At 39.0% G+C, this 11,227-nt stretch overlaps 1 protein-coding gene across 1 annotated transcript in view; it reads right to left on the bottom strand.

Moving 5' to 3' along the window:
- The window catches only part of xpo4 (exportin 4), a 68,970-nt gene extending 59,029 nt beyond the window's left edge, over positions 1-9,941 (bottom strand). The window contains exon 1 of the mRNA XM_054746613.2: positions 9,648-9,941. Coding sequence (XP_054602588.1) covers positions 9,648-9,713 — 66 coding nt within the window. The 5' untranslated portion in view covers positions 9,714-9,941. The remainder of the gene's footprint in view (positions 1-9,647) is intronic.
- Between the last annotated feature and the right edge of the window lie 1,286 nt (positions 9,942-11,227).

The raw sequence follows: 11,227 nt of genomic DNA on the forward strand, positions 1-11,227 counted from the left end.
GATACACACACACAGATCTAGATACACACACACAAATCTAGACACACACACACACACACACACAAATCTAGATACACACACACAGATCTAGATACACACACACACACACACACAAATCTAGATACACACACAGATCTAGATACACACACAGATCTAGATACACAAACACACACACACATAAATCTAGATACACACACACACAGATCTAGACACACACACACACAAATCTAGATACACACACACAAATCTAGATACACACACACACACAAATCTAGATACACACACAAATCTAGATACACAACACACACATCTAGATATATACACACACACACACACACAAATGTAGACACACACACACACACACAAATGTAGACACACACACACACACACACACAAATGTAGATACACACACACACAGATCTAGATACACAACACACAAATCTAGATATACACACACACACACACAAATGTAGATACACACACACACACACACACAAATCTAGATACACACACACAAATCTAGATATACACACACACACACACAAATCTAGATACACACACACACACACACACACACAAATCTAGGTAGATACACACACACAAATCTAGATTCACACACACACATCTAGATACACACACACACACACACACACACACACAAATCTAGATACACACACACACACACACAAATCTAGATACACACGCAGATCTAGACACACACAGACACACACACACACACAGATCTAGACACACACACAGATCTAGATACACACACAAATCTAGATACACACAAAAATCTAGATACACACACAGACACACACACAAATCTAGATACACACACACAAACACAAATCTAAACACACACACACACACACACACACACACACACACACACACACACACACAAATCTTGATACACACACAAATCTAGACACACACACAAATCTAACACACACACACACACACACACACACACACAAATCTAGATACACACACAAACACACACACAAATCTAGATATACACACACACAAATCTAGATTCACACACACAAATCTAGATACACACACACACAAATCTAGATACACACACACAGATCTAGATACACACACACAGATCTAGATACACAAACACACACACACACACACAAATCTAGATACACACACACAGATCTAGATACACACACACAAATCTAGATACACACACACAAATCTAGATACACACACAAATCTAGATACACAACACACAAATCTAGATATATACACACACACACACACAAATGTAGACACACACACACACAAATGTAGATACACACACAGATCTAGACGCACAACACACAAATCTAGATATACACACACACACAAATGTAGATACACACACACACACACAAATCTAGATACACACACACACACACACACACACACACAAATCTAGATACACACACACAAATCTAGATTCACACACACACATCTAGATACACACACACACACACACACACACACACACACACACACACACACACAAATCTAGATACACACACACACACACACAAATCTAGATACACACACAGATCTAGACACACACACACACACAGATCTAGACACACACACAGATCTAGATACACACACAAATCTAGATACACACAAAAATCTAGATACACACACAGACACACACACAAATCTAGATACACACACACAAACACAAATCTAGACACACACACACACACACAAATCTTGATACACACACAAATCTAGACACACACACAAATCTAGACACACACACAAATCTAACACACACACACACACACACACACACACACAAATCTAGATACACACACAAACACACACACAAATCTAGATATACACACACACACAAATCTAGATTCACACACACAAATCTAGATACACACACACACACACACAAATCTAGATACACACTAGGGATGTGAATCTTAGAGCAACTCACAATTTGATTTGATTCAGATTCTCGGGGTGCCGATTCGATTCAGAATCGATTCTCGATTCTTAATTTAAATCGATTCGCAATCAGTATTAACAAAGAGTGTCAGCTCCAGGATGAACTACTTTGTTGTACAAGTTAGTTAAAGCTATGGGACATTTTTATTTTACTTTAAACTGGTCATGCTCCAAAAATGCTAATTTACAATGTAAAATAAAGTGATTCTAAAACTGTAAACAGAAGCAATCTTTTGACCAAAAGGCAACATTTATTTTTGCTCACCTTGTAAAATATAACAAATCTGTAACTATTAACAGTAGCTTTGAAAGTAATATGGTCAAATACTTTTCAAGTATGTGTAGAAACAAATTACATGAGTAATCCTGAGTACTCATTTATCAACTTAGAAAATAAATATGAGAATATCTCAAATTTCTGAGTATGGAAAAAATTACATTCAAGTGCCCTCTTATCAGCAGATTCAAACATAAATCATCTCAATTTATGGGACCACAAATGTAAACGGAGTACTGACTCCTAACAAAGTAGGGTTGTCACGATACTAAAATTTCAAACTCGATTCGATACTGGGGGAAAAAACTCGATACTCGATTTCGATACTATTTGAAAACGCCAATTTATTGAACAAGTTTATTCAAAAAATAACATTCCTCAATTTATATTGCAGAAATTAAATGTTAAGAATTAAGTGTGTAAAGTGCTTAAACCTTTCAAGTGTCAGCATTTTTTAAAACGTGCATATAAAAACTGGCGAAAGTTAACACTTTAAATCATGAATTGTCTCACTATATATACACTATTTGCAGAGTGATGTTTTGCTGCTTAAACTCTGTTTAAGGTGCATTTTTGTCATAAGATGTAATGCCATATGTTTTGTTCTGTACTTTTGAACAACTCTGTTGGTCACTAAAGGGAGAAAACGAATTTCTCCACAGTAGGACAAAGGTACATCTACCGGTAATCTTAATAAAAACAGATTGGCGCACGGCAGTGACGTCATTAAAAGCGCCAGTTAATTAGCCGCAGCTAGTCTGTTTACGCCTAGAAATCCCAGACTCGCTCCAAACGAACAGGGGAATCCCGTTAATGATTCCTAACAAAACCTTTCGACATGAAGATGTGTTTTGGTGCAGATAATGTCTTATTTTGAGGCTGCACCATGGGTGCCCGTCTGCACCCGTTATATGGATATACACTGACGGCGATTCGCCGGTGGATCTAAATACCCCGGGGAATCCAAGTAGCACCAAAGTTGTCAGCGTGAGTAAACAAACGTACTGCATGCTAGAAATTAAGTCCGGGTTGCAATAAACGGGAGTTTTCCTTTAAGCACATAAGCGTGAATATACAACTACGTGTCGGACTTGGTATGCTAATTAAGTTGGGCTGTGAAGCGCCTCCCAAATTCGCTGTTTATGTTTTTGTTTATTTATTTGGTAGACAAAACTTGGATCGGAGACATCTTGCTTGGGAAATTGCAATGTAGCCATGTGGCGTCTTCTTCTTGTTTGTCTGGGAGGCGGAGGCTGCTTTACGGCATCTGGCTGTCGTGCGTGTCGGTGTACTTGAAGAAGGCTGTGTATAATAGTCCATAATATCGATACCACAGGGATGGAATATCTAATTTAGATACCACTTAGAACATCGATATCTAGGTATCTCAAACCTGTAACATCTACATGCACAACACACAAATCTAGATGCACAACAAACAAATCTAGATGCACAACGCACAAATCTAGATATGCACAACGCACAAATCTAGATATGCACAACGCACAAATCTAGATATCCACAACACACAAATCTAGATGCACAACACACAAATCTAGATGCACACACACAAATCTAGATGCACAATGCACAAATCTAGATATCCACAACACACAAATCTATATGCACAATACACAAATCTAGATGCACAATACACAAATCAAGATGCACACACACAAATCTAGATGCACACACACAAATCTAGATGCACAACACACAAATCTAGATGCACACACAAATCTAGATGCGCACACACACAAATCTACATACACACACACAAATCTGGATGCACAACACACAAATCTGGATGCACAACACACAAATCTAGACACACACACAAATCTAGATGCACAACACACAAATCTAGACACACACACAAATCTAGATGCACACACACAAATCTAGATGCACACACACAAATCTAGAATCTACGTGTTCTGAAATGACAACCTTCTGCTAAACTTCTTTGCTCCAAACCATCATTAATCCACTGATTGCTCCAAATGAGCTGTTCACTGATTCTTAAAGCTACTTTGGCAAATCTGCAAAACAAACTAGCTTGAGACATTTTTAACATACCTCAGTCTTAATGTTTTAAATATAATTAGCTATAAATATTTTTGTAGAAATAAAAACAATTAATGAAGTGGTTCTATCACATTTGTCAAAAAAACGCAGCCAATAACATGGCTCGGTCCGAACTGGGACTGTAGCGACGCGTCAATGGCGTTGACGACTCAGTTCTAAGAAACTGTTTATGTCAAATCCGGTGGTCGACACACCACACCCATTTTTTACGTCCCCAGTAGTCCATAAATACAGTAGGGAGGATTCTGCCTGCTTTTCCTCTAGTTCACCCTCTTCTCTGCCTTCACTAACATCTCCACCAAACACCAAAGACCTGGAACAATGTCCACTACCAGATTCCCTTCTTGTTTGGGCCGCCTCGGTCGCCCGGCAACGGACAACAACTTCCAGAGTCAAAGCTGCTGCTTCGTCTGTAGGAAAATCAAAGGGATTAGCGTTTCTCCCTTCATACGGGAGCTTCTTTCAGACATTCAAGAAGAACTGTTTTTGCAGTAGCAGTTTCTCCTACACGCCGGTCTGTTTGTTGGGTCTTTTTGGTTAAAGTAAACTTGCCTACTTGAGCTCAGCGTTGGTAAAGCTACTGTTAGCATTTTTGTAGCTTCTTGTGTTTGGATCGTATGTTTTGGTTTAGAGTACATCTTTTGTGTGGAGCAGATATCCCTTTTGGTGACTGCTGTGGGTTATTCGTTTAGTTTAAAATATTGCCTTGAGTTTGGTTTAACCACCCAGTTTGAGTTTGTACCTTTTGCGATCCTTATTTTTGTCTTTAAGAAAGTAATCGTCGACCAGTTTTATTAGTGGGACATCTTTGGTAAGCCGATTATGGATAATTATGCATTCCTTTTTGCACATGAGCCAAACTCCTCAGGAATGGAAGGGTTGTAACACGAACGTGACTGACCAAACAGAGCAGCATGGAGAACAAAACCACCTCTCAGGCTCAGCAGCCTGCACTTCCAAGCTCTTCATGTCACCAGAACACAACACACCTCAACAAAATAAATGTGCTGTTATACAAAATGGAAGGCCTGTAGTGTTTATTCTTTTACAGAACCAGTTTATACATTTTTGGGAGTATTTACTTCCGTTCTAAAAAAATCATCAATGTCAAATGCGGTAGTCGACGCACCACGCCCACTTGTTACGTCCCCAGTAGGGATGGGTACCTTTGACATTTGAATCGATACTGTGCCAATTCCCGGTACCTAAGAATCGATACCGGTACTTAACGGTACAAATTTTTGATACTTTCGAGTGTTTAATAATTTTTTAAATCACTTATTTAATTACATATATTATTTTTCCAATATATAACCATATTTGATAAATATCATGATACAACTGTTTGTATTTTTTCATCGTAGTGTTGTATAATATTGTTCATTATGAAAACCTTTAACAACAACTGTTTTTAAATTATGCAAAAACAAACCGAGCTCCATGTACTCCTAATCCTCTTCTACGCCCTCTGGAATAACTCTGATGAGGAGACCGTGTATTATGAACTACAAATGAAACTAAAGCAAACGTCGATACCGTACAACAGTTTGTATTATAATATTGTGGTGTTCCACAAACTAAACCCAGCTCCATGTACTCTGCTCTGAGTGCTATATTAGAGGAGTGTGGGAGAAACAAAACTCCCAGGGAATTGATGCAGGTGGCTAAAACACTGAAGTGAAAATGTACACCCAGTATTTTTGAGACACTACTCATGTAGAAAGCTATGTTCCTTAAACCTCATGGAAAATATTTTGAAAACAGCAGGCGCCTGCACAAACAAGTTAAATGATTGTTTTAAACACAAAACCACCTCTCAATAGAAGCCCTGTCTTAAAATAGGACAGCATGCCGAGCGCGGCAAGCATTTATGATTCGGTTCAAAGAAAAACGCTAACAGCACCGGAGCTTGTTTTCCACTCTCAAACATCTCCTGTCTCCCTTGTAATTAAAAGTAACAACAAAACATATCAGAAACTCTCTGATAATAATAAAATACAAACCAGATCAAATACACCATGAATGAAAAACAGAACAACCCAGATTTTTATGGAGGAGCGTCTCCATGATACCGCTCAGCAGGAAAGTCACATTCCAGACCTAATTACACATAGGAGCAGCTCTGTGGCTGAAGACAGCAGAAACGGCCTTACCCCCCCAACACACACACACACACACAACAAATGCACACCTCAACCTAAACGTGACATGTCCTAAACTATTATCAGAAGGACCTAATAACCTGAAGCGGGTGTAATCTGCTATCAAATAAAAATAGTTTTGTAATGCTTTTTATCTAAAACAGAGTTTAAGAGACCAGCTGTACCAGTTATTTCAGTGAGGGAAAACTTCATGTTATCCTTTTGATAGATTAATAAAAACTGACATCTCTCCGGTCCACAGAATGTATCGGCCTAAAACCACCACACTCATCAAGCACAAAGCTACAAAACCCACCCAAACCATGCATGGTAAGCAGAACAAAATGATGCACTGTATTATTGTGACACGTGTTTTCTGGCTGTTGTGGTCATCTATGTTATCAGTCAAGAGTCAACATGAGATTTATTGTTTTCCAGATCTTTGATCAATTAGCAGAAAGAGCAAATGTGGCTGAGTCTCAGTCAGTATCTTTGGGGACACCCTGGACAGGTCTCCAGTCCATCACAGGGACACAGAGTCCAACAACAACCATTCACACACTCACCCACACCTAGGGACAATTTGGTGTCAGCACTCAGAGAAAACCCATACATGCACGGGGAGAGTATACCAGTTCCCCACAGAACGACAGCAGTCGAGGTTTGAACCTCCAACCTACTTTCTGCAAGGCCACAGTGTCACCCACTGCTCAACCATGCAGCCCAATATCACAAACACTGTAAAAAGTAGAGATTTTCCTCTTCCTCTCTGATATGGTGAATGAAGTTGTTACACACCTCAAATCTTCAGATCAACACCTACTGTCTTATAATGCCAACTAGGGATATATATATATATATTAGGGATGTGTATTTTTGAAATTCTGGCGATACGATACATATCACGATACAGGGGAGATGATACGATATATCACGATACATTGCGATACATTCAGTCAGACGTTACAAGCATTTTTTTTACTGAATTTATTGTAAGAATGTTCAATAAACAGTCCAAACTGATACGTAACATGTTTAACATGAGGTATCTGAACCATGATGGAGGGATTTACATTTCAGTGGTGGAAACAAAACTTGTTGCACACTGCTGCCAACTAGCGGGTGGCGATTGAATTGCGCAAAACGAAAAGAAAATACACAAATGTTTGCATGTAAATTCTTTCAGGAATTAGATACACAGCTTTTGAATATCGATGTAATAATCTCAGGAAAAAATATCACGATATATTGCCATATCGATATTTCCGATACACGGCTTTTGAATATCGATATAATATTGCTGGGAAAAATATCACGATATATTGCCATCATGATATTTTCTTACATCCCTAATATATATATATATATATACATATATCGGTCGGCTGACATAATGTGCAGATATTTACCATTTTCTATACATTGGCCAATATTTGTCCTCAGTAACGTCAATTTAAAGTCGGGCATGTCTTTGGGCAGCCCAGTGCAGTTGCAAATTTTTTATTTAGAAGTATATTTATGTTCATTGATAACATCTGCATAATAAATGCTCTAAATTAACTTTATTCAAGTGTCTGACTTTAACACTGAGCAGTGCACAAAGTTAAAAAGTATAGCAAAGGAACTTTTTCTTCCAGGTGGATCATCTGAACCACCTGTACTCTTAACTGTCAATCATTTCTGGTGAACCATTAACGCAAGGCCGTCGTCGTAAGTTGCTGGGTAGTTTTCACTTCCTGCGCATGCACAGAGCGAAAGTTGGGCTCCCCACAGATGTCTCCGTCGCCGGTTTTCTGCTCGACGGGTAAGCTAAAGTTTGGCATACTATTTGGAGAAATTAAATTTAGATTACAGCTAGAAGAAGATGTTGGCTGCAAAGCCGGCAGCTACTTGTAACGAGGATAACTGGACGTTCTTTCTCATGTGCATTTTTTCCCCCCCAAAACGAGGAGAGGGTGGTTCTTTCCTGAAATTCAGAAACATCCTCGGCTACATCTTTAAGATAGAACATTTAGTTTAATTCAAAAGGTGATTCAGCTTCACAAATCTGGTGCATCAGCTGATGTTTTTACAATTTAGCATGAAAATAAGGTGGAAAATGTCTAGATGCTGGGCATGGGCTGACCATCCAAACCAATATCGGTTGACCTGAAGTTCCAATCCAACATGGTAGTAGTGATGTGTTCTGACTGCACAAAACAATTAAAATCACCTGAATAAACCACATGAAGCTCTATAAAGCTCCACATAACTTTTTGCATTTTCTCTCAAAGGAGATTAACTAAATTGTATTTAATTGTGTAGATTCACCAAGTAAAGATCTACTAGAAAGCTGACATCTGTAATAAATAAATGCATTGCAATAACTGATCTCATGGCCAGCTCGATGAGAATATTCTCAAAGGGAAGTTGAAAGTACATCTTATGATACACTTCACACACAGCTGTACCCAGCATCATGCTTTTCTACAGATTAACTAAATCTCACTGATGAGGAGTTGGACTCACTGTAAAGACAGTTGCTGCATTTGAATAAGTTAAACAGAAGCTCATCTTCCTACGACAAACAAAAGCAGCTTTTCTCATCGTTTCATTATTAGAAAGTTGAGTTTTAGTTTCAAACCAGCATCAAGATCATAAAAGAGCTACATCATCCCACACATGGCTAGCTACCTGCTCTGGGCCGGTTTTAGGGTCTAGTTTGTTCCAGCGGATGGGCTAATGGGGAGCTAATGAGGTATAAGGAGGTGATGAGCTAAAGCTACCAGAGCAAACCCAATCCGTGTGTTTATATGGAGACGAGAGTCCAGAAAACTTGATTTAACCAAATAAGCGCAGAACGGCTGAACTTTCTGGAAAACCAAGTGACAATCGCTTTAAAAGCGTCCAGTCGTGGGCTAAATGTAAAGGATGGACGAAATGTGAAGATAAATACAGAGCTGTTGAAACTGGAGGACAAAAGTGGATTTTATGTAGTTTTTTTTTCCTCTTTCGGGATGGAGCCAAGCGAGGCGCTGCGCCACACATCGCTCACAGCCGTTACTAACATGAAAACATTTATAACTAAACACCCTAGAGAATCCCTGACCGCCAAACTCCACCAGAAACGGGGTTAAAATGTGTGCGGTATCCCCGCGGTGTCTGTAAAACAAGAATGAATTTCTCACCATTAAAACTTTAGCAGCATTTTCCAGTTGTGTGATCACTTCTGGTGCACCGAGCGCCGCCATCATCGTCCCTTTCCAATGACGCGCCACGCGCTCTCGTCACGTGACCTGATCGCGCCGCTGCTTGGATGCTGTTGTGCCGGAAAAAGCACCATCACCAACAAAAACTCACCCCTCGGCGCGGGAAAAGTCATTTCGAGGCAGTTTTCGCTTTGTGGGTCACATTTATCAGTTTACTTTCATAATACACATGTTTCAAACATGAGCAAGACACCTCGTTTCCTTGACCGTGTCTGAAACTTTTCTTATCAAGAATACCAAGGGGTATATATTCTCATGAAATGCGTAAGGCTCTTCCCACGGCAAGGGTACCTTTTTCGGCTAACATCTGTTCATTAGCATAAACCGGGTTTATAAAAAGCGTAGTCGGACTAAAACCCATAAAACCGCGCTTTATCATGAACAGAAGTTTTGTTACCAATTCAGATTTTCATTAGAGCTAAAAAAAAAAAACGTAAGAACAAACAATAAAAAGGTTTAGTAGAACTCTTCATAAAAACGATTGTCACTTCCTGTTTGACCTATGCCCATGTTTGGAACGAATAAACAGTGAATATTTCATGATCAGTTTACAACTAATATTTTAAACCAACTTTTTGGATGATAAGCACATCTAATACAATGGCAGCTTCAGTGTGATGTTTTTATATGAATGCACACAAGTCAGAGTTGGTTAATTTAATTTATACATACATTTTACACACAACCAGAACAACAATTAAAGCATTTATACAATTTCACTGTTCATACATAATGTAAAAAAGAGATACCTGTTGAAATTACATATATAATACTGTGTATTCATGGATTTTTACCATTAGTGAAACTGAAAAAAAGGGGGAAAAAGATACAAAAAATATGTATATCTGTATTAAATATAAACTAATGAGTAACAGAACTGTATCACACGAGGAGAAAACCAAAAACTGTGGAGTAGAAATACAAAATGATATAAAAATAAGTCACACCAGGAAATCAAGACAAAAAAAAATCAGATTGTCATTCTCCAAAATTAGAATCAGAAAGCACATATCCAAACACCTCTCTCTCTCACACACACACCCACACACACAGCAGAGAGATGTTTCCCCCCATGGGGAAGACCGTCCTCATCGGCGTGGGTGGGAAATGTAGTCAAAGCAGCATAAGAGAAGCAGGAGCGACGGAGTGAAAGACAAATGTGATGTGTAGGAGTGACGGAGCAGCACCAGCGTTGTGATTGGCTTGTAGCAGACATCTTTGTTTGGTAGCTATGTTTACACGCAGAACATTGGCTTCCGTCCAGTTTAACGCATTTATAAATAACACCGTTGTAACGGTTACTTCGTAATGAGTTTACACAGTTCTCATGCAGCCATGCAACAAATCTGCTTCTCCATCATGAAAAGACAATATTCTCTAAGGTTCACCACGCAGCAAAACTGATGTGAGAACAAAAAACTCAGTTGAAGCAACACAGAAAGGGTTTGGAAACACCTGCACGCGTTTCCACCAGAGCCCTCAAGTGTAAAAACTACCAA

Source organism: Nothobranchius furzeri, chromosome 14, assembly GCF_043380555.1.
Source record: "Nothobranchius furzeri strain GRZ-AD chromosome 14, NfurGRZ-RIMD1, whole genome shotgun sequence".
Lineage (NCBI taxonomy): Eukaryota > Metazoa > Chordata > Actinopteri > Cyprinodontiformes > Nothobranchiidae > Nothobranchius > Nothobranchius furzeri.